Here is a 25,988-nt window from a genome sequence, read left to right as displayed (position 1 = left end):
AACTCCTGTAACTACAGGACAAACTCCTGTAACCCTTGTAACTCCTGTAACTCCAGGACAAACTCCTGTAACTCCTGTAACTCCAGGACAAACTCCTGTAACTCCTGTAACTCCAGGACAAACTCCTGTAACTCCTGTAACGCATGTAACTCCTGTAACTCCAGGACAAACTCCTGTAACTCCTGTAACTCCAGGACAAACTCCTGTAACTCCAGGACAAACTCCTGTAACTCCTGTAACGCATGTAACTCCTGTAACTCCAGGACAAATTCCTGTAATTCCTGTAACGCCTGTAACTCCTGTAACTCCTGTAACAAACTCCTGTAACGCCTTTAACGCCTGTAACTCCTGTAACAAACTCCTGTAACTCCTGTAACGCCTGTAACTCCTGTAACGCCTGTAACTCCTGTAACTCCTGTAACTCCTGTAACGCCTGTAACAAACTCCTGTAACTCCTGTGACTCCTGTATCAAACTCCTGTAACTCCTGTAACTCCTGTAACTCCTGTAACGCCTGTAACTCCTGTAACTCCTGTAACAAACTCCTGTAACTCCTGTAACGCCTTTAACGCCTGTAACTCCTGTAGCAAACTCCTGTAACTCCTGTAACGCCTGTAACTCCTGTAACTCCTGTAATGCCTGTAACAAACTCCTGTAACTCCTGTAACTCCTGTATCAAACTCCTGTAACTCCTGTAACTCCTGTAACGCCTGCAACTCCTGTAACTCCTGTAACAAACTCCTGTAACTCCTGTAACTCCTGTACCAAACTCCTGTAACTCCTGTAACTCCTGTAACAAACTCCTGTAATTCCTGTAACTCCTGTAACTCCTGTAACAAACTCCTGTAACTCCTGTAACAAACTCCTGTAACTCCTGTAACAAACTCCTGTAACTCCTGTAACAAACTCCTGTAACTCATGTAACAAACTCCTGTAACTCCTGTAACTCCTGTAACAAACTCCTGTAACTCCTGTAACAAACTCCTGTAACTCCTGTAACAAACTCCTGTAACTCATGTAACAAACTCCTGTAACTCCTGTAACTCCTGTAACAAACTCCTGTAACTCCTGTAACAAACTCCTGTAACTCCTGTAACGCCTGTAACTCCTGTAACAAACTCCTGTAACTCCTGCAACTCATGTAACTCTACCACAAACTCCTGTAACACCTGTAACTCCTGTAACTCCAGGACAAACTCCTGTAACGCCTGTAACGCCTGTAACTCCTGTAACTCCAGGACAAACTCCTGTAACGCCTGTAACGCCTGTAACGCCTGTAACTCCTGTAACTCCAGGACAAACTCCTGTAACTCCTGTAACTCCAGTACAAACTCCTGTAACTCCTGTAACTCCTGTAACTCCAGGACAAACTCCTGTAACTCCTGTAACTCATGTAACTCCACCACAAACTCCTGTAACACCTGTAACTCCTGTAACTCCAGGACAAACTCCTATAACGCCTGTAACTCCTGTAACTCCTGTAACTCCAGGACAAACTCCTGTAACGCCTGTAACTCCTGTAACTCCTGTAACTCCAGGACAAACTCCTGTAACTCCGGTAACTCCAGGACAAACTCCTGTAACTCCTGTAACCCTTGTAACGCTTGTAAATCCTGTAACTCCTGTAACTACAGGACAAACTCCTGTAACCCTTGTAACTCCTGTAACTCCAGGACAAACTCCTGTAACTCCTGTAACTCCAGGACAAACTCCTGTAACTCCTGTAACTCCAGGACAAACTCCTGTAACTCCTGTAACGCATGTAACTCCTGTAACTCCAGGACAAACTCCTGTAACTCCAGGACAAACTCCTGTAACTCCTGTAACGCATGTAACTCCTGTAACTCCAGGACAAACTCCTGTAACTCCTGTAACGCCTGTAACTCCTGTAACTCCTGTAACAAACTCCTGTAACGCCTTTAACGCCTGTAACTCCTGTAACAAACTCCTGTAACTCCTGTAACGCCTGTAACTCCTGTAACGCCTGTAACTCCTGTAACTCCTGTAACTCCTGTAACGCCTGTAACAAACTCCTGTAACTCCTGTGACTCCTGTATCAAACTCCTGTAACTCCTGTAACTCCTGTAACTCCTGTAACGCCTGTAACTCCTGTAACTCCTGTAACAAACTCCTGTAACTCCTGTAACGCCTTTAACGCCTGTAACTCCTGTAGCAAACTCCTGTAACTCCTGTAACGCCTGTAACTCCTGTAACTCCTGTAATGCCTGTAACAAACTCCTGTAACTCCTGTAACTCCTGTATCAAACTCCTGTAACTCCTGTAACTCCTGTAACGCCTGCAACTCCTGTAACTCCTGTAACAAACTCCTGTAACTCCTGTAACTCCTGTACCAAACTCCTGTAACTCCTGTAACTCCTGTAACAAACTCCTGTAATTCCTGTAACTCCTGTAACTCCTGTAACAAACTCCTGTAACTCCTGTAACAAACTCCTGTAACTCCTGTAACAAACTCCTGTAACTCCTGTAACAAACTCCTGTAACTCATGTAACAAACTCCTGTAACTCCTGTAACTCCTGTAACAAACTCCTGTAACTCCTGTAACAAACTCCTGTAACTCCTGTAACAAACTCCTGTAACTCATGTAACAAACTCCTGTAACTCCTGTAACTCCTGTAACAAACTCCTGTAACTCCTGTAACAAACTCCTGTAACTCCTGTAACGCCTGTAACTCCTGTAACAAACTCCTGTAACTCCTGCAACAAATTCCTGTAACGCCTGTAACGCCTGTAACTCCTGTAACTCCTGTAACAAACTCCTGTAACTCCTGTAACAAATTCCTGTAACTCCTGTAACTCCTGTAACGCCTGTAACGCCTGTAACTCGTGTAACTCCTGTAACAAACTCCTGTAACTCATGTAACGCCTGTAACTCACTCCTGTAACTCCTGTAACTCCTGTAACGAACTCCTGTAACTCCTGTAACTCCTGTAACAAACTCCTGTAACTCCTGTAACAAACTCCTGTAACTCCTGTAACAAACTCCTGTAACTCCTGTAACAAACTCCTGTAACTCCTGTAACGCCTGTAACTCCTGTAACAAACTCCTGCAACTCCTGTAACTCCTGTAATGCCTGTAACTCCTGTAACAAACTCCTGTAACTCCTGTAACGCCTGTAACGCCTGTAACTCCTGTTACAAACTTCTGTAACTCCTGTAACTCCTGTAACGCCTGTAACTCCTGTTACAAACTTCTGTAACTCCTGTAACTCCTGTAGCTCCTGTAACTCCTGTAACTCCTGTAACTCCTGTAACAAACTCCTGTACCTCATGTAACGCCTGTAACTCACTCCTGTAACTCCTGTAACTCCTGTAACAAACTCCTGTAACTCCTGTAACTCCTGTAACTCCTGTAATGCCTGTAACTCCTGTAACAAACTTCTGTAACTCCTGTAACTCCTGTAATGCCTGTAACTCCTGTAACAAACTTCTGTAACTCCTGTAACTCCTGTAACGCCTGTAACTCCTGTTACAAACTTCTGTAACTCCTGTAACTCCTGTAACTCCTGTAGCTCCTGTAACTCCTGTAACTCCTGTAACAAACTCCTGTAACTCCTGTAAATCTTGTAACACCTCGGTTCAGTTAGTGAGGCGTAACCATGACAACAGAGCAGCGTCACCTGTCTGAGCGGAGAGGCGGAGACAGCGGGGGTGTAGTGAGACGGCAGGTTCACCGGAGAAGGGCTTTTAGGAGGAGCCAAGAAGTGAGTCTGGAAAAAGAAGAGAAGGAAAAGGGAAAGAAGATAGAACATAAGAAGTAAACAGAGTTGAAGTACGAGTCAGGTCTATGTAAAGAGTGAACAGAGTTAAAGTACGAGTCAGGTCTATGTAAAGAGTGAACAGAGTTAAAGTACGAGTCAGGTCTATGTAAAGAGTGAACAGAGTTGAAGTACGAGTCAGGTCTATGTAAAGAGTGAACAGAGTTAAAGTACGAGTCAGGTCTATGTAAAGAGTGAACAGAGTTAAAGTACGAGTCAGGTCTATGTAAAGAGTGAACAGAGTTAAAGTACGAGTCAGGTCTATGTAAAGAGTGAACAGAGTTAAAGTACGAGTCAGGTCTATGTAAAGAGTGAACAGAGTTAAAGTACGAGTCAGGTCTATGTAAAGAGTGAACAGAGTTAAAGTACGAGTCAGGTCTATGTAAAGAGTGAACAGAGTTAAAGTACGAGTCAGGTCTATGTAAAGAGTGAACAGAGTTAAAGTACGAGTCAGGTCTATGTAAAGAGTGAACAGAGTTAAAGTACGAGTCAGGTCTATGTAAAGAGTGAACAGAGTTAAAGTACGAGTCAGGTCTATGTAAAGAGTGAACAGAGTTAAAGTACGAGTCAGGTCTATGTAAGATCCACACGAAAGATTTAGAAAAGAAGGAAAAATAGATGGATTTTTACAAATTTACTTTCAGGTCAAACTCAGACTTGGACAATTTAACTGCATTTTATTCACATTCAGACGACTCAAAACGCTCATGGAAGAAACAAACGAACGACACAAACAGAGTAAAGAGTCCAAACATTTGACTCGAGTGAGAGTCAAAGAGTAAATCACTTAAATAGTATTGTAAAAGTACAAAGTTGTGGTCCAAAGAATGATTCAAGTAAGACTATAATATAATATAATATAATATAATATAATATAATATAATATAATATAATATAATATAATATAATATAATATAATAATACGAAGAGAAAATCTGGTGTTTTCAAAGGATTGACACAAAATGAGAAAATGTAATATGAATAGAAAAATATAATAATAGAAATCATAATAATAATAATGAGTCGATCGATTAAATGTAAATAAACGATTATTGAAATGATCCTCAACAAGATGACATTAATTGTAATAAATTAATGAAAAATATTTGCTATAAAATAAATGCTTTTGTGTTTTATTAAAGACAAATTTATACTATTTAACCTTCATTAAAATGTGAATATATTACAGTAACTCAACATCTGTGTTTTAGTCATTGCTCGACTTTGCATAAACACAACGGTTATAACAGATCAACATGAATTTAACGTATTTTCCGGACTATAAGTCGCATCTTTTTTCATAGTTTTGGCTGGGGTGCAACTTATACTTATATTTATACTTATATACTTATACTCCAGAGCGACTTATATGTGATATTATTTGTAATTTTCACACTTGCAACTGCATTTCACACTCCAGTGCAACTTGTACCTTTTTTCTTCTCTATTATGCATTTTTTAGCTTATGCGACTTATACTTATACTTATATTTATACTTATACTTATATTTATATTTATATTTATATTTATATTAATACTTATACTCCGGAGCGACTTTTAGTTATTTTCACACTTGCAGCTGCATTTCATCCTCCAGTGCGACTTATATATGTTTTTTTCTTCTCTATTATGCATTTTCTGGCCGGTGCGACTTATACTCCAGACAATACGGTAATTGACACACAGTTATTAAAGGGGGAAGACTTTGAGTGTAACGCCGCTCACCTGCATCTCGTCCTCCGTCCCGGGCACGTCCCTGGAGTACTGGAGGAACTGGGCCACGTAGGTCATGATGGACTTCTCGTCGGGGTCGCGCACGTCGATATCTGCGGCGAGAGCGGAGTCGTCCGTCGTAACCGCGGCGCTCGGACGCCGCGGTTACGCGCCGGGCGTCTCGTCCCCGGTGTTATGCGAGGCGAGAGAGCAAAGCGGGTGAGGCCGTTCGGGAGCCGGGGCCCCGGTCAGGAGTTTGGCTCGGGGGCCTCAAACTTCGCACTCGGCGACGGGAACAGGGAGAGCATTTATGGCCTTTCGTCCCGCGAGTTAACGGTTTGGAAATGCGCGTGCGGAACGGCCCCGGGGCCAAATCTGAGCGAAGGGCCCGTCGTAAATGTGTGAATTCTGTCAGTTTGTGGCTTTGGGGAGAAAAAGAGAATGTTTCGGATTTGAAGACTGGGAAAATACTGTGATATTTCTAGTGTGGGAAAAGTGGTTTTATAATAACAACTGCATTTGACCCAGACACAGGAAGAACAAGCAAACTCCAAACAGAGAGACCTCGTCCTGTCAACTACTACTACTACTACTACTACTACTACTACTACTACTACTACTACTACTACTACTACTACTACTGCTGCTGCTGCTGCTGCTGCTGCTGCTGCTGCTGCTGCTGCTGCTGCTGCTGCTGCTGCTGCTGCTACTACTACTACTACTACTACTACTACTACTACTACTACTACTACTACTACTACTACTGCTGCTGCTGCTGCTGCTGCTGCTGCTGCTGCTGCTACTACTACTACTACTACTACTACTACTACTACTACTACTACTACTACTACTACTACTACTACTACAACAACTATTATTACTACTACTACTACAACTACTACAACAACTATTACTACTACTACTACTACTACTACTACTACTACTACTACTACTACTACTACTACTACTAGTGCTACTGCTACTACTACTACTACTACTACTACTACTACTACAACAACTATTACTACAACTACTACTACTACTACTACTACTACTACAACTACTACTACTACTACTACTACTACTACTACTACAACTACTACTACTACTACTACTACTACTAGTGCTACTGCTACTACTACTACTACTACTACTACTACTACTACTACTACTACTACTACTACTACTACAACAACTATTACTACAACTACTACTACTACTACTACTACTACTACTACTACTACTACAACTACTACAACTACTACAACTAATACTACAACTACAACTACTACTACTACTACTACAACTACTACTACTACTACAACTACTACAACTACTACAACTAATACTACAACTACAACTACTACTACTACTACTACTACTACAACTACTACAACTACTACTACAACTAATACTACTACTACAACAACGAGACGATTGTACTAAACTAAAGGACTAAAAGTGCCTGTGACGGGTTTTTACGATTTTCTAATTTTGACTTTATTTGGTGTTTATACTTGTTGTACTTGTACTTCCCTAAAACAGTCCCAGTTTTTCATCACTCTGAAACCCATGAGCAGCACACTTCTCTCACACGTTCTCCCACGTTCTCCCACATCTCTCTCACGTTCTCCCACACGTTCTCTCACACGTTCTCCCACACGTTCTCCCACACGTTCTCCCACGTTCTCCCACACGTTCTCTCACATCTCTCTCACGTTCTCTCACACGTTCTCTCACACGTTCTCTCACACGTTCTCCCACACGTTCTCTCACATCTCTCTCACGTTCTCTCACACGTTCTCCCACACGTTCTCTCACATCTCTCTCACGTTCTCTCACACGTTCTCCCACACGTTCTCCCACACGTTCTCCCACACGTTCTCCCACACGTTCTCTCACACGTTCTCCCACGTTCTCCCACACGTTCTCTCACATCTCTCTCACGTTCTCTCACACGTTCTCTCACACGTTCTCTCACACGTTCTCCCACACGTTCTCCCACACGTTCTCTCACTCGTTCTCTCACACGTTCTCCCACACGTTCTCTCACACGTTCTCCCACACGTTCTCTCACACGTTCTCCCACACATTCTCTCACACGTTCTCCCACACATTCTCTCACACGTTCTCCCACGTTCTCCCACACGTTCTCTCACACGTTCTCTCACACGTTCTCTCACACGTTCTCCCACACGTTCTCCCACACGTTCTCTCACACGTTCTCCCACACGTTCTCTCACACGTTCTCCCACACGTTCTCCCACACGTTCTCCCACGTTCTCCCACGTTCTCTCACACGTTCTCTCACACGTTCTCCCACACATTCTCTCACACGTTCTCCCACGTTCTCTCACACGTTCTCTCACACGTTCTCCCACACGTTCTCTCACACGTTCTCCCACACATTCTCTCACACGTTCTCTCACACGTTCTCTCACACGTTCTCTCACACGTTCTCTCACACGTTCTCCCACACGTTCTCTCACACGTTCTCCCACACGTTCTCTCACACGTTCTCACACGTTCTCCCACACGTTCTCCCACATCTCTCTCACGTTCTCCCACACGTTCTCTCACGTTCCCCCACGTTCTCTCACACGTTCTCTCACACGTTCTCTCACACGTTCTCCTACACGTTCTCCCACACGTTCTCTCACACGTTCTCCCACACGTTCTCTCACACGTTCTCTCACACGTTCTCTCACACGTTCTCCTACACGTTCTCCCACACGTTCTCTCACACGTTCTCCAACACGTTCTCTCACACGTTCTCCCACACGTTCTCCCACACGTTCTCCCACACGTTCTCCCACACGTTCTCTCACACGTTCTCTCACACGTTCTCTCACACGTTCTCCCACACGTTCTCTCACACGTTCTCCCACACCTTCTCCTACATCTCTCTCACGTTCTCCCACACGTTCTCTCACGTTCTTCCACGTTCTCTCACACGTTCTCTCACACGTTCTCCCACACGTTCTCCCACACGTTCTCCCACACGTTCTCCCACACGTTCTCCCACACGTTCTCTCACACGTTCTCCCACACGTTCTCTCACATCTCTCTCACGTTCTCCCACACGTTCTCCCACACGTTCTCCCACACGTTCTCCCACACGTTCTCTCACACGTTCTCTCACACGTTCTCACACGTTCTCCCACACGTTCTCCCACACGTTCTCCCACATCTCTCTCACGTTCTCCCACACGTTCTCTCACGTTCCCCCACGTTCTCTCACACGTTCTCTCACACGTTCTCTCACACGTTCTCCTACACGTTCTCCCACACGTTCTCCCACACATTCTCTCACACGTTCTCCCACACGTTCTCTCACACGTTCTCTCACACGTTCTCCCACACGTTCTCCCACACGTTCTCCCACACGTTCTCTCACACGTTCTCTCACACGTTCTCTCACACGTTCTCCCACACGTTCTCCCACACGTTCTCTCACACGTTCTCCCACACCTTCTCCCACACGTTCTCCCACACGTTCTCTCACACGTTCTCTCACACGTTCTCTCACACGTTCTCCCACACGTTCTCCCACACGTTCTCTCACACGTTCTCCCACACCTTCTCCTACATCTCTCTCACGTTCTCCCACACGTTCTCTCACGTTCTTCCACGTTCTCTCACACGTTCTCCCACACGTTCTCCCACACGTTCTCTCACACGTTCTCTCACACGTTCTCTCACACGTTCTCTCACGTTCTCTCATGGCGTTCAGTGGCACTCACCGTCCGGCTCCAGCAGTCGTGGGATCCTGAGTTCTCTCTCGGCCGCTCCAAACGCCTCCTCCAGGTTCTGTCTGTTGCTTCGTTCTTTGGCCTGGTTGAGGTCGACCACGCCGGGCCTGAGGGCGGCGAGGACTGCCAGGAACACCACGCCGCTCCTCCAGCTCGCCTTGAAGTCCCTCACGCTCACGGTGCACCCGACTCTGTGGACGATCACCCACACTTTAGGTCAGGGGTGTTACAGTGAGGTCAGGGGCATTACGGTGAGGTCAGAAGTGTTACAGTGAGGTCACAGTGAGGTCAGGGGTGTTACAGTGAGGTCAGGGGTGTTACAGTGAGGTCAGAAGTGTTACAGTGAGGTCAGGGGCGTTACAGTGAGGTCACAGTGAGGTCAGGGGTGTTACAGTGAGGTCAGGGGTGTTACAGTGAGGTCAGAAGTGTTACAGTGAGGTCAGGGGCGTTACAGTGAGGTCACAGTGAGGTCAGGGGTGTTACAGTGAGGTCAGGGGTGTTACAGTGAGGTCAGAAGTGTTACAGTGAGGTCAGGGGCGTTACAGTGAGGTCACAGTGAGGTCAGGGGTGTTACAGTGAGGTCAGAAGTGTTACAGTGAGGTCAGGGGTGTTACAGTGAGGTCAGGGGCGTTACAGTGAGGTCAGGGGCGTTACAGTGAGGCCAGGAGTGTTACAGTGAGGTCAGGGCGTTACAGTGAGGTCAGAAGTGTTACAGTGAGGTCACAGTGAGGTCAGGGGTGTTACAGTGAGGTCAGAAGTGTTACAGTGAGGTCACAGTGAGGTCAGGGGTGTTACAGTGAGGTCAGAAGTGTTACAGTGAGGTCAGGGGCGTTACAGTGAGGTCACAGTGAGGTCAGGGGTGTTACAGTGAGGTCAGAAGTGTTACAGTGAGGTCAGGGGTGTTACAGTGAGGTCAGGGGCGTTACAGTGAGGTCAGGGGCGTTACAGTGAGGCCAGGAGTGTTACAGTGAGGTCAGGGCGTTACAGTGAGGTCAGAAGTGTTACAGTGAGGTCACAGTGAGGTCAGGGGTGTTACAGTGAGGTCAGAAGTGTTACAGTGAGGTCACAGTGAGGTCAGGGGTGTTACAGTGAGGTCAGAAGTGTTACAGTGAGGTCAGGGGCGTTACAGTGAGGTCACAGTGAGGTCAGGGGTGTTACAGTGAGGTCAGGGGTGTTACAGTGAGGTCAGGGGTGTTACAGTGAGGTCAGAAGTGTTACAGTGAGGTCAGGGGCGTTACAGTGAGGTCACAGTGAGGTCAGGGGTGTTACAGTGAGGTCAGGGGTGTTACAGTGAGGTCAGAAGTGTTACAGTGAGGTCAGGGGCGTTACAGTGAGGTCACAGTGAGGTCAGGGGTGTTACAGTGAGGTCAGAAGTGTTACAGTGAGGTCAGGGGTGTTACAGTGAGGTCAGGGGCGTTACAGTGAGGTCAGGGGCGTTACAGTAAGGTCAGGGGCGTTACAGTGAGGCCAGGAGTGTTACAGTGAGGTCAGGGCGTTACAGTGAGGTCAGAAGTGTTACAGTGAGGTCACAGTGAGGTCAGGGGTGTTACAGTGAGGTCAGGGGTCTTACAGTGAGGTCAGAAGTGTTACAGTGAGGTCAGGGGCGTTACAGTGAGGTCAGGGGCGTTACAGTGAGGTCAGAAGTGTTACAGTGAGGTCAGGGGCGTTACAGTGAGGTCACAGTGAGGTCAGGGGTGTTGCAGTGAGGTCATGAAGCTCCGTGAGTGTGGCGAGTCTCACTTGTGGCACTGCTCCCTGACCCACAGGAGCAGGGCCTTCTTGGCGGACACTCTGAAGGTGCTGTGGAGGTGCGGCGCGTGGGCGGCGTGGGGCCCGGGCGGGACGGGGCTGGCACTGGCCGAGCGGCTGGACAGGGACGAGTCCAAACTGGCCAGAGACTCCATGGACGACTGGCGAGAACTGAACGAGAGGCTGCTCGCCAACTCCTCAATCTGAGAGAGAAGGAACACACGCGATGTACGCAGGAAGTACCACGAGTATCGTTTATGAATCCAGCACCAACACAATCATCGGTGTAACAAATGCTCATTAGCTCATTTCTAATATATATAGGCTAATTTTATATATTTATCAGTCATTTCATCTAAAGTGCAGACATATGTTCCATAAATAAGACCATAAAAGAGAACGCTGCAATAACTAGGTCTGATTACACGTGTTGTATAAAGGGTTCTGAAAAGGTTAATGGAAAACATCCTCGTTAATGTGGGAAAATGTGGCGAATCGTCAGCCAGTGTGAGGTAAAATCATCGCTGACGTTCGAAGAGTTTTGTTTGGGGGAAAATGGACGTAAAAGGTAAAAAAAGAACTTGGACATTGAAATGTTTTGCAGGAAAAGGCCCGGAAAAGAGAACGCCGGGTCCACGCCCTGAGATCTACTGTGTCCTGAGAAGAAAATGACTAAAAACAGATTTTATCCAAGAAACGGTCTCAAATTCCCCCATTGTGCGTTTGCTACAGATTTGTGATCTGCTCGTGTCAATTTCAATTCAGATATTTATTTATTTTTTTTCAAATTGGAATTTTTTATTATTATTATTATTCCAATTATTATTGGAAATTTTAAAAAAATAAGAAAACAAACTAAGCGTGTATTATTTGAGATTAGTTCAGTTTATGTTAAATTTCAACGTTCAGTCCATGTGTGATTTTTTTTCCATTTTTTTTTAAGTTTTTGCCGAAACGTTTCCACTGTAAACGTGTCAACTGTGTGAACAATGTCCTGATAAACCATGAACTGATGATAAAGAAAAGAACAGCATGTCAGAACAGCTAATGCTAATGCTAATGCTAACGCTAATGCTAACGCGAATGCTAACGCGAATGCTAACGCGAATGCTAACGCTGATGCTAATGCTAATGCTAATGCTAATGCTAATGCTATGGCTAATGCTAATGCTAATTCTAATGCTCACTCACATGGTACTGCAGAATGATGGTCCATATCAGGCCCAGGATGATGGACGGTTTTCCATCGATGATATCAGGAATGTTTATGTTGACCAGTTTGATCTGACGACGGGAAACGCACCGACATTTAATCCGGACTCGTAAACAAACCCGTCGTCAACAACAACAAAAAACGTACCGATTTGTTCTTCAGAAACGTCAGACACTTCTCGATGTTGCTCCGGTGCTGGAACGTTCCTCTTCCTCGCTCGCGACCCTGCGGCACAAACGTGGCGCGGCGGTTTTTGGTGGATTCTTTACGTGTTTGTTTGTTACGTTATTCTGAGGTGGAGAGAGACTCACGATGCGCTGACCGCTCATCACCTCCAGCAGGTCCAGGAGCCGCGCCCCGTCCCTGAAGTCCTCGAACAGGTCCACGATGCGACATGGCGGAATCCTCTGGAAGCAGAAACAAACGCTCGTTATTAGCATTTCGGTCGTATTAGTCTGCGATGACTCGTTTTAAATGCATCATCGAACAAATAAAGTCGCAAATATGGAGACGGAAAGCTTCTAGACAGAGAATATTGACGAATAAAGTGAATTATTGACAAAAATCTGAAATATTTTTGATATTTTTTGACATGTTGATTTAATACGGACACTTATTCTGTTATTAAAAGTCTTTTCTTGTGTGTTTTAGAGTCTGTTTAGTCCAGAAAACAATTAAGATTAGATACAAGTACGATTACCGTAGTTTCCAGACTATAAATCGCACCTTTTTTCATAGTTTTGGTCAGGGACTTAAACTTATACTGCGTAGCAACTTATATGTGATATTGTTTGTTATTTTCACACTTGCAACCGCATTTCATACTCCAGTGCGACTTATATATGTTTTTTTCTTCTCTATTATGCATTTTTTGGCTGGTGCGATTTATACTCCGGAAATATGTCAATGTAATCCCTCAGTTTAGAAACTGAGTCCAGATGATACAACTGAACCTTTTTCTACAATATACTCCGGAAAATACGGTATTTCTTTTATTTCTTTTGCCCCATCTCATCCTTGTAAAAGACGTTTCGATCTCTTATTTATCGGTTAAATAAAGATCAATCAATAATAAATCAGGCCAACTCGTTTAATTTGTATTTACACTCTCTGATGTTTTACAAGCTGATGTTTTACAAGTGCTGCGGTCGACGGACAATAATCGCGGTCGACGATTGAGCTGTTTGAACAAAAACAGCTGTTTATAGAAAGAAAAGAAGTTGAACATGATGTGGACAAATCGAGGCGAGAAAATGGTCAGTAATGAGAGTTAATTTGACATTTCTGAACTGGCCATTCTAAATCGCCGCTTCGTTTCTGTGACACAGACTTAAAACCGATTTAACTGATCTGACGTCAGTTAAATCGTTAAACGCGCGATACGGTCCGATACGGTCGACTTCTGATGACACGGCGTCATAAATGTCATAAATGGTCCGTGCGGTTCAAAAAAAGGCAGAATAAACTCGCATTTCATCCCTAATTTTGCGGTCGACTCGGCCCGAGCGGCTGTGGCCGACGCAGATCCTTCGACGTCTGATCAAACAGCCACTTTCATGCGCTTGATCGCGTTGCTATGCGTCTGACGGAGCGGGCTAACCACTCTGCCACAGGGACACGGGACGAGAGCTGAGGAACAGAACTATCTCCGGAGCTTCCTGTGACTGACGGCGTGTGACGTCCGGACAAATGGATTCACTCCGGTCAAACTCGTGTGGAATAACAATGTGCGCGGTGGAAGCAGCTGATGTGTCGGAACATGTCGTAAACGCGGTTATTATTGATGACCTCTGCGCGGGTAATTAGCGCGGGTAATTAGCGTGGGTAATTGGGGCAGTATGACCCAGTAACAGGACTTTAAGTTATAAAACGATGAAGATTTAAGATCTTTCCTGGTTCGTCTCGAGCTGAGCAACAAGGATCATCTCAGTGTCTGCATTAGCCTTAGCATGCTAGCACGCGCGGCTCACATAACCGGGCGCTGCGCTGACGGCTCCTGACACTGAAGGACGAGTCAAATGCAAAGGTCAGATCTCCCTCTGAGGGCAATAAACCCTAATAATCTGATTGTTTCGATTGTCTTTTGTTTGTTTTACTGGTGCTTTTCAGTCATGAAAATAAGGGATTGTTTACTGTATTTTCTGGAGTATAAGTCACGCCAGCCAAAAAAATTATTATAGAGAAGAAAAAAACGTGTAAATGGCACTGGAGAATGAGTTGAGTTTTTGGGGAAATGTATTTGATAAAATCCAAGACCAAGAAAAGACGTTTCCTCTTGAAATGCAGTTTAAAATAATAACAGATGAGAGAACATGGTGAATATGTGTACGTATGCTAACGCTAACACCTTCAGCTACATGACGTATGCTAACGCTAACACCTTCAGCTACATGACGTATGCTAACGCTAACACCTTCAGCTACATGACGTATGCTAACGCTAACACCTTCAGCTACATGACGTATGCTAACGCTAACACCTTCAGCTACATGACGTATGCTAACGCTAACACCTTCAGCTACATGACGTATGCTAACGCTAATACCTTCAGCTACATGACGTATGCTAACGCTAACACCTTCAGCTACATGACGTATGCTAACGCTAACACCTTCAGCTACATGACGTATGCTAACGCTAACACCTTCAGCTACATGACGTATGCTAACGCTAACACCTTCAGCTAAATGACGTATGCTAACGCTAACATTTTCAGCTACATAACGTATGCTAACGCTAACACCTTCAGCTACATGACGTATGCTAACGCTAACACCTTCAGCTACATGACGTATGCTAACGCTAACACCTTCAGCTACATGACGTATGCTAACGCTAACATTTTCAGCTACATAACGTATGCTAACGCTAACACCTTCAGCTACATGACGTATGCTAACGCTAACACCTTCAGCGACATGACGTATGCTAACGCTAACACCTTCAGCTACATGACGTATGCTAACGCTAACACCTTCAGCCACATGACATATGCTAATGCTAACACCTTCAGCTACATGACGTATGCTAACGCTAACACCTTCAGCTACATGACGTATGCTAACGCTAATACCTTCAGCTACATGACGTATGCTAACGCTAACACCTTCAGCTACATGACGTATGCTAACGCTAACACCTTCAGCTACATGACGTATGCTAACACCTTCAGCTACATGACGTATGCTAACACCTTCAGCTACATGATGTATGCTAACGCTAACACCTTCAGCTACATGAGGCACAGACAGAACTGTGGTAAGTGTCTGGTATGTTAGCGTAACATATGAACAGTTATACAGATAACTATAGCATAAAGAACATGCTAACAAGTTTAGCAAAGCATCAGTTTTACCCCAAATCACTAAATCCATTGAATTCTTCTTCCTCTGTGTCACTTCTAAACAACTCCACAAACTCCAGAGGAAGAGAAGATTCTTCTTCTGTGTCGCTTAGAGCCTAGAGCGCCCTCTTGTGGTTGCCAGTGTGAAAATAACAAATATCATCATCATCTGGAGTATAAGTTGCACCCTGGCCAAAACTATGAAAAAAGGTGCGACTTATAGTTTGGAAAATACGGTATAGTCTCGAACAATCACGCTCCCGGGTTCTTCACAAGGTCGACGCTCTCTTCGCTCGGTGGAGCCTCAGGGGACGTGGCGCTTGTGTCTCGTTCGTAACGCTGAACACACGGTTTGACATGTGACCGTTTCCTTCACGGAGCGTTTCATGTGAACGACCACAAAGCTCTGAGGTCAGCTGTTTGGGACACGCCCCCAGAGGTGAGAGGAAGGAAACACCGGACGAGAAGAACGTCAGAACCTGGTCCTGGTTTAGTCCGTGTTCAAGCCCTGACCTTCTGCTTTAGCTCTGACCTTCTGCTTTAGCTCTGACCTTCTGCTTTAGCTCTGACCTTCTGCTTTAGCTCTGACCTTCAGCTTTACCTCTGACCTTCTGCTCTAGCTCTGACCTTCTGCTCTAGCTCTGACCTTCAGCTTTAGCTCTGACCTTCTGCTCTCGCTCTGACCTTCTGCTCTAGCTCTGACCTTCAGTTATAGCTCTGACCTTCTGCTCTAGCTCTGACCTTCAGCTTTAGCTCTGACCTTCTGCTCTCGCTCTGACCTTCTGCTCTAGCTCTGACCTTCAGCTATAGCTCTGACCTTCTGCTCTAGCTCTGACCTTCTGCTTTAGCTCTGACCTTCTGCTTTAGCTCTGACCTTCAGCTTTAGCTCTGACCTTCTGCTTTAGCTCTGACCTTCAGCTATAGCTCTGACCTTCAGCTTTAGCTCTGACCTTCTGCTCTAGCTCTGACCTTCAGTTATAGCTCTGACCTTCTGCTCTAGCTCTGACCTTCAGCTTTAGCTCTGACCTTCTGCTCTAGCTCTGACCTTCTGCTTTAGCTCTGACCTTCAGCTTTAGCTCTGACCTTCTGCTTTAGCTCTGACCTTCAGCTATAGCTCTGACCTTCAGCTTTAGCTCTGACCTTCTGCTTTAGCTCTGACCTTCTGCTTTAGCTCTGACCTTCTGCCTTAGCTCTGACCTTCAGCTATAGCTCTGACCTTCTGCTCTAGCTCTGACCTTCTGCTCTAGCTCTGACCTTCTGCTTTAGCTCTGACCTTCAGCTTTACCTTTGACCTTCAGCTTTACCTTTGACCTTCAGCTTTATCTTTGACCTTCAGCTATAGCTCTGACCTTCTGCTCTAGCTCTGACCTTCAGCTTTAGCTCTGACCTTCTGCTCTCGCTCTGACCTTCTGCTCTAGCTCTGACCTTCAGCTATAGCTCTGACCTTCTGCTCTAGCTCTGACCTTCAGCTTTAGCTCTGACCTTCTGCTCTCGCTCTGACCTTCTGCTCTAGCTCTGACCTTCAGCTTTAGCTCTGACCTTCAGCTTTAGCTCTGACCTTCTGCTTTAGCTCTGACCTTCTGCCTTAGCTCTGACCTTCAGCTATAGCTCTGACCTTCTGCTCTAGCTCTGACCTTCTGCTCTAGCTCTGACCTTCTGCTTTAACTCTGACCTTCAGCTTTACCTTTGACCTTCAGCTTTACCTCTGACCTTCTGCTCTCGCTCTGACCTTCAGCTTTAGCTCTGATCTGGACACAAACCCTTCGGTTGAATAGCGACCCGTCATGTGAGAATATAAAGCAGACATCAGACTTTCCGGGATTCCCACTTACCACAGGAGTCCCGTGATTGGGACAGGACAGGACAGGAGTCCCATGATTGGGATGGGACAAGACAGGAGTCCCATGATTGGGACGGGATGGGACAGGACAGGAGTCCCATGATTGGGACGGGACAGGACAGGAGTCCCGTGATTGGGACGGGACAGGAGTCCCGTGATTGGGACGGGACAGGACAGGAGTCCCGTGATTGGGACAGGACAGGAGTCCAATGATTGGGCCGGGACAAGACAGGAGTCCCATGATTGGGCCGGGACAGGACAGGACAGGACAGGGTGTCACTGTGCTGATGTCACCAGAGCAGCTGATGTGGTTTCGTCTCCACAAAGAGCCAAAGGTGTATGAGAAAACGTTCGTATTATTATGGTCTGTTCCATGTGTTTTATTGACCTTTATTTCACCAGGAAAGTCCCACTGAGACATGTCCTCTCTTAGTCCTGCCCCCAGAGGGAGGAGCCTAATGTGCAAACCTCCACTGACACGAGGAGAACATGCAAAGTCCACTGCACAAAGACAGTGACCACTGCAGGTTTTTAAAATAAATAATGAAATCAATAAAGAGTGAAAGGAATCTGCTCCATAAATATAAATCATGATCATTCAAATATATGCTTTTGTGTCAGAGTAATCAGAATACTAATATGTGCATATGATTTATCATAGTAAAATCTTTTAAAAATGAATAAAATAAAATAAAAAATATAATACATTATTCCCGAAATTTTTTTAATGGTAAAAAAAAATATTTTTTAAAAGTGATTTTCATCTGTGAATCATCTGTTTGAACAAAGAAAAGCTTTTCTGTCAATTTGAGCTAAATCATTAATTGTGGCGTTTAAGAGAAATCACTTTTATTTTGTCTCATTTTATTTGATGTAAACGTAAAGCGCGTGTGACTTTCTCAGAACCGCTCGTGTTTCGTCGTGTTTCGTCGTGTAGCTAGTATAAACTGGTGTAAACTGGTATAAACAGGTATAAACAGGTGTAAACTGGTGTAAACTGGTGTAAACTGGTATAAACTGGTATAAACAGGTATAAACTGGTGTAAACTGGTGTAAACTGGTATAAACTGGTATAAACAGGTGTAAACTGGTGTAAACTGCTATAAACAGGTGTAAACTGGTATAAACAGGTATAAACTGGTATAAACAGGTGTAAACTGGTATAAACTGGTATAAACTGGTATAAACAGGTGTAAACTGGTGTAAACTGGTATAAACAGGTATAAACTGGTGTAAACTGGTGTAAACTGTTATAAACAGGTGTAAACTGGTATAAACAGGTATAAACTGGTATAAACAGGTGTAAACTGGTATAAACTGGTATAAACTGGTATAAACAGGTGTAAACTGGTGTAAACTGGTATAAACTGGTGTAAACTGGTATAAACTGGTATAAACTGGTATAAACAGGTGTAAACTGGTGTAAACTGGTATAAACTGGTGTAAACTGGTATAAACAGGGATAAACTGGTATAAACTGGTATAAACTGGTATAAACAGGTATAAACTGGTGTAAGCTGGTGTAAACTGGTGTAAACTGGTGTAAACTGGTATAAACTGGTATAAACTGGTATAAACAGGTGTAAACTGGTGTAAACTGGTATAAACTGGTGTAAACTGGTATAAACAGGTATAAACTGGTATAAACTGGTATAAACTGGTATAAACTGGTGTAAGCTGGTGTAAACTGGTGTAAACTGGTGTAAACTGGTATAAACTGGTATAAACAGGTATAAACTGGTGTAAGCTGGTGTAAACTGGTGTAAACTGGTGTAAACTGGTATAAACAGGTATAAACTGGTGTAAACTGGTGTAAACTGGTGTAAACTGGTATAAACTGGTATAAACTGGTGTAAACTGGTGTAAACTGGTGTAAACTGGTATAAACTGGTATAAACAGGTATAAACTGGTATAAACTGGTATAAACAGGTATAAACTGGTATAAACTGGTGTAAGCTGGTATAAACTGGTATAAACTGGTATAAACTGGTATAAACTGGTATAAACTGGTGTAAACTGGTGTAAACTGGTGTAAACTGGTATAAACTGGTATAAACAGGTGTAAACTGGTGTAAACTGTTATAAACTGGTATAAACAGGTATAAACTGGTATAAACTGGTGTAAACTGATGTAAACTGGTATAAACTGGTATAAACTGGTATAAACAGGTATAAACTGGTGTAAACTGATGTAAACTGGTATAAACTGGTGTAAACTGGTGTAAACTGGTGTAAACTGGTATAAACTGGTATAAACAGGTGTAAACTGGTGTAAACTGTTATAAACCGGTATAAACAGGTCTAAACTGGTATAAACTGGTGTAAACTGGTGTAAACTGGTGTAAACTGGTGTAAACTGTTATAAACTGGTATAAACAGGTATAAACTGGTATAAACTGGTATAAACTGGTGTAAACTGGTATAAACTGGTATAAACTGGTATAAACTGGTATAAACTGGTGTAAACTGGTATAAACTGGTGTAAACTGGTGTAAACTGGTGTAAACTGGTGTAAACTGGTATAAACTGGTATAAACTGGTGTAAACTGGTGTAAACTGTTATAAACTGGTATAAACAGGTATAAACTGGTATAAACTGGTATAAACAGGTATAAACTGGTGTAAACTGGTATAAACTGGTACAAACTGGTATAAACTGGTGTTAAACTGGTATAAACTGGTATAAACTGGTATAAGCTGGTATAAGCTGGTATAAACTGATGTAAACTGGTGTAAACTGGTGTAAACTGGTATAAACTGGTACAAACTGGTATAAACTGGTGTTAAACTGGTATAAACTGGTATAAACTGATGTAAACTGGTGTAAACTGGTATAAACTGGTATAAACTGGTGTAAATCTGACCTTGGCGAGCTGAGCGTTGACCCAGTTGGTAAACGTCCTCTTCTGGATCTGCTCCTGCTCCACTGCAAAACAAGAGGCAGAAAACAGATCGTTACATCACGTTTTCACCGACAAACGATGTCTCACGTGAGCCACAACGGTGCAAATAATAATTCATATGTCAGTTATGTAATGTGGGCGGGGCCAACGGAGGGTTTAAAGGAGAGCTCTTCAGAGAAAGTCTATATATTATGTACGTGTGGTGGTTTTACGCTGCGAATATTTGTCTGAGCAGCTTTTTGCACTGGGTTTTTCACACGATTAAAGCAAATAAAAACGAAATCGCCGACTAAGCCCGAGTTGGTTGGCGAAAGTCTCGTCAAACGCATCAAACGTATCTATGGAAACGATGTTATTTTGCTCTTTTAGTCCCGATACAGCCTTTAAACCCACACACCAGTGACATCACAGCTTTAAACACTTTTACTGCTGTAGTTTATGTTTTTTTATTTATTAATTTGGAGATTTTGATAGACAGAATATTGATAAAGACAAAAGTCAGATTTTTATTTATTAATATACAAACATAACTGAGGTTTTGACCCAGAAATTGTTTTTTTAAATCATTTCTTAAAGATATATTACAGTTTTTAGAGTGTTTTTCAAGTTTGATCTTTGTTTAGTTTGAATCATTCTAATCTACAGCGGCTTAAAAACATCACAAACATGAACAAAGTATGAGTTATTCTTATAATACTAATAATCATAATAATGACCAGTGTGTTTGGTGAAAATGCAGTTTGCAGACGCCGGCGGTTGTGAAAGTGTTAAAGGTAGAAACAGAGCATGATGAGTCTGAACAAGCTGAAGTGACTAAATCCCTTTCATTTCTTTTGTAATCCCGGCTCGTTGAATAAGAGTCTTTCTAATAACACTCGTCATGGCAACAGTCGGGCTCAGATTTACGCTGTGGTTTTAGCCCAGATGCCCTTCCAGAGCGAGCACGTGACATGTTTGGTAAGATTGACACGTACAGATTATATCAGCGGCGCCCGAATGGTTTGAGCTAAAGGCACAATTCAGTTTATATAACATTTGACATCGTCAAAACGCTCTGAATCTCGACACGTTCAGTCACGTTCAGCAGAGAGTTACACCAGGGATTATATATATATATATATATATATATATATATATATATATATATATATAGATCCCTAACACAAACACACACATGTACACACACTGTTCTAATCCTGGTTTAGTCCTGGTTTAGACCTGGTTTGGACCCGGTTTAGTCCTGGTTTAGTCCTGGTTTAGTCCTGGTTTAGTCCTGGTTTGTGTTGAAGAAATTAACTGTTGCTGAGTTGAAGTGTCCTTTATCTCACGTCACAAAGGCGCCGGTCCAGCTGGCAGCCCGGTGCAACGCTCCGCTCTTTTTTCACACTTTTTTCACACTTATGTGCTTTATCTTTTGTATTTTGTAAATATTTTTTCTACTTTAGTTGTACGATCGGGACACGCGCTGGAATCGCTTAATTCAACTTGTTTCGACTTTGTTCGGCTGGATTATTGAGTGTTTTTCGTTGTGTCGTCGTGATGTGCGCTAGCTCCGAGCTAGCCCCACCGGCCCCACCGCGCTCCTCGGCCACAGCCGCCGTATGGATCGGCGCCGGTGCGTTTATACAAACGAGGAACTCATGAAACTGCGGAAAACCATCGTCTTACCCGGAGATCGTCACGTTATCCCGGCGGACATCCTAATTTTTCCCCTCCATCCCTTGTTGGGAAATGGGAGGTTTTGTCTATAGGAGTTTTTGTTTATAAGAGTTCTTCTATTGAGAGTGTTTTTTTAAACTTCTTATATTCTGTGATCTGTCCTTTTCCTCTGTATCTACTGCGTTGTATCAATGAAATTTCCCCATGTGTGGACAATAAAGGATTATCTTATCTTATCTCCCCTTGTCACGTCACTTTTGACAGTGGAAAGTTCAATTGAGCAAAACGAAAGCTCCGCAGACAAAAATGAGGCTGAAAAATGGCAAAGGAACGTTTCAAACCGACTTCACTGCCCCATCCCGGTCCGGTCCGTGGATTTTCAAAGTAAAAGCGTAACGTGCCGGTTCCGTTTCCTGTCGCTCACCGTCGTAAAGCGTCGCAAAGTTGCTCAGATCCGCGGCCGAGTGCAGCGTTTCAAAGATGCTCCGCTCTTCGTTCTTCATTTAAAACCGTAATCGAAGCCCTGACGAGATCCGATCAACCCCGACCTGCGACCTGCGGCCTGCGACCTGCGACCTGCGACCTGCGACCTGCGGCCTGCGACCTGCGACCTGCGACCTGCGGCCTGCGACCTGCGACCTGCGACCTGCGGCCTGCGACCTGCGACCTGCGACCTGCGACCTGCGACCTGCGACCTGCGACCTGCGACCTGCGACCTGCGGCCTGCCCACTAGAGCGCGTGCTCCGTCTTGCGACCTGCTTCCCGAGCGCGTGCTCCGTCCTGCAACTTGCTTCCCCTTCGGGAGCCGCAGAACGACCGGACCGGTTCTATTTTCACGTTTGGCGATTCACCCGGAGCTAAATTTGAAGCAGAAGTCGAGCGGGTCAAATGTCTAATTATAATTAATGACGGAGAAATTAGCAGCGATGACAGCGACGGCTTTAGATCCGAGCTGCAAACACTGAACATCACGACCGAACCACTTTTTTAAGCCTCTAAATATGATTTTGACAAAATAAAGTGTATTTGTCAAAATGTGACATTAGACGAGTTTTTGGTCATTTCCAAGTGTGATGTCATCAAATACAACCAGGAAGTAAAACGATCAACCGAGCTTTCTGGGATAAAGTGTGTATATTCTTTTAGCAAAATGTCAAACGTCTTTTAATGATCTAATGTACATAAATACTGTGTTTAAATGATCTAATGTACATAAATACTGTGTTTAAATGATCTAATGTACATAAATACTGTGTTTAAATGATCTAATGTACATAAATACTGTGTTTAAATGATCTAATGTACATAAATACTGTGTTTTAATGATTTAATGTACATATCTAATGTACATAAATACTGTGTTTTAATGATCTAATGTACATAAATACTGTGTTTTAATGATCTAATGTACATAAATACTGTGTTTAAATGATCTAATGTACATAAATACTGTGTTTTAATGATCTAATGTACATAAATACTGTGTTTAAATGATCTAATGTACATAAATACTGTGTTTTAATGATCTAATGTACATAAATACTGTGTTTAAATGATCTAATGTACATAAATACTGTGTTTTAATGATCTAATGTACATAAATACTGTGTTTTAATGATCTAATGTACATAAATACTGTGTTTAAATGATCTAATGTACATAAATACTGTGTTTTAATGATCTAATGTACATAAATACTGTGTTTAAATGATCTGATGTACATAAATACTGTGTTTTAATGATCTAATGTACATAAATACTGTGTTTAAATGATCTAATGTACATAAATACTGTGTTTTAATGATCTAATGTACATAAATACTGTGTTTTAATGATCTAATGTACATAAATACTGTGTTTTAATGATCTAATGTACATAAATACTGTGTTTTAATGATCTAATGTACATAAATACTGTGTTTTAATGATCTAATGTACATAAATATTGTGTACCGGCTCGTTCAGCGGCTCGTTTCAGCGGCTCATTTCAGCGGCTCGTTTCAGCGGCTCGTTCAGCGGCTCGTTTCAGCGGCTCGTTTCACCGGCTCGTTCAGCGGCTCGTTTCAGCGGCTCGTTTCAGCGGCTCGTTCAGCGGCTCGTTTCACCGGCTCGTTCAGCGGCTCGTTTCAGCGGCTCGTTTCAGCGGCTCGTTCAGCGGCTCGTTTCACCGGCTCGTTCAGCGGCTCGTTTCAGCGGCTCATTTCAGCGGCTCGTTTCAGCGGCTCGTTCAGCGGCTCGTTTCACCGGCTCGTTCAGCGGCTCGTTTCAGCGGCTCATTTCAGCGGCTCGTTTCACCGGCTCGTTCAGCGGCTCGTTTCAGCGGCTCGTTTCAGCGGCTCGTTTCAGCGGCTCGTTCGGCGGCTCGTTTCACCGGCTCGTTCAGCGGCTCGTTTCACCGGCTCGTTCAGGTTGTGTGAGATTCGCTAAAGGGCCAGAGTCTAAACGTCTCGAGTGCGCTGTAAAAATTGCATTTTTATGTTTTAAAAATGGCTTTAAAATGTAAAAGAGCTTTTACTCTGAAGGATTCAGAAAAACAATGACAGGATGAAACAATGACAGGATGAACGATGACAGGATGAACAATGACAGGATGAAACAATGACAGGATGAACAATGACAGGATGAAACAATGACAGGATGAACAATGACAGGATGAAACAATGACAGGATGAAACAATGACAGGATGAACAATGACAGGATGAAACAATGACAGGATGAAACAATGACAGGATGAAACAATGACAGGATGAACAATGACAGGATGAAACAATGACAGGATGAACAATGACAGGATGAAACAATGACAGGATGAACAATGACAGGATGAAACAATGACAGGATGAACAATGACAGGATGAAACAATGACAGGATGAACAATGACAGGATGAAACAATGACAGGATGAACAATGACAGGATGAACAATGACAGGATGAACAATGACAGGATGAAACAATGACAGGATGAACAATGACAGGATGAAACAATGACAGGATGAAACAATGACAGGATGAAACAATGACAGGATGAACGATGACAGGATGAACGATGACAGGATGAACGATGACAGGATGAACGATGACAGGATGAACGATGACAGGATGAAACAATGACAGGATGAAACAATGACAGGATGAAACAATGACAGGATGAACAATGACAGGATGAAACAATGACAGGATGAACAATGACAGGATGAAACAATGACAGGATGAACAATGACAGGATGAAACAATGACAGGATGAACAATGACAGGATGAAACAATGACAGGATGAACAATGACAGGATGAACAATGACAGGATGAAACAATGACAGGATGAACAATGACAGGATGAACAATGACAGGATGAACAATGACAGGATGAAACAATGACAGGATGAACAATGACAGGATGAAACAATGACAGGATGAAACAATGACAGGATGAAACAATGACAGGATGAACGATGACAGGATGAACGATGACAGGATGAACGATGACAGGATGAACGATGACAGGATGAACGATGACAGGATGAACAATGACAGGATGAAACAATGACAGGATGAACAATGACAGGATGAAACAATGAAAGGATGAAACAATGACAGGATGAAACAATGACAGGATGAACGATGACAGGATGAACGATGACAGGATGAACGATGACAGGATGAAACAATGACAGGATGAAACAATGACAGGATGAACGATGACAGGATGAACGATGACAGGATGAACGATGACAGGATGAACGATGACAGGATGAACGATGACAGGATGAAACAATGACAGGATGAACAATGACAGGATGAAACAATGACAGGATGAACAATGACAGGATGAAACAATGACAGGATGAACAATGACAGGATGAAACAATGACAGGATGAACAATGACAGGATGAAACAATGACAGGATGAACAATGACAGGATGAAACAATGACAGGATGAACAATGACAGGATGAACAATGACAGGATGAAACAATGACAGGATGAACAATGACAGGATGAACAATGACAGGATGAACAATGACAGGATGAAACAATGA

General features: G+C 43.6%; 1 protein-coding gene across 1 annotated transcript in view; it reads right to left on the bottom strand.

The window, feature by feature from the left end:
- The window catches only part of LOC140370929 (uncharacterized), a 216,487-nt gene that overhangs the window by 183,633 nt on the left and 6,866 nt on the right, over positions 1-25,988 (bottom strand). Inside the window, exons 3-11 of the mRNA XM_072458217.1 lie at positions 22,498-22,746; positions 20,252-20,313; positions 12,515-12,610; positions 12,351-12,428; positions 12,182-12,274; positions 10,982-11,193; positions 9,233-9,432; positions 5,502-5,602; positions 3,639-3,728 (exon numbers count right to left, since the gene is read on the bottom strand). Coding sequence (XP_072314318.1) covers positions 3,639-3,728; positions 5,502-5,602; positions 9,233-9,432; positions 10,982-11,193; positions 12,182-12,274; positions 12,351-12,428; positions 12,515-12,610; positions 20,252-20,313; positions 22,498-22,746 — 1,181 coding nt within the window. The remainder of the gene's footprint in view (positions 1-3,638; positions 3,729-5,501; positions 5,603-9,232; positions 9,433-10,981; positions 11,194-12,181; positions 12,275-12,350; positions 12,429-12,514; positions 12,611-20,251; positions 20,314-22,497; positions 22,747-25,988) is intronic.

This window comes from Eucyclogobius newberryi, unplaced genomic scaffold, assembly GCF_026437365.1.
Source record: "Eucyclogobius newberryi isolate DKJ021-1_F unplaced genomic scaffold, fEucNew1.0.hap1 SCAF_21, whole genome shotgun sequence".
Lineage (NCBI taxonomy): Eukaryota > Metazoa > Chordata > Actinopteri > Gobiiformes > Gobiidae > Eucyclogobius > Eucyclogobius newberryi.
The sequence above is the reverse complement of the archived record's forward strand: the minus strand, read 5'-3'. Positions and strand labels throughout refer to the sequence as shown.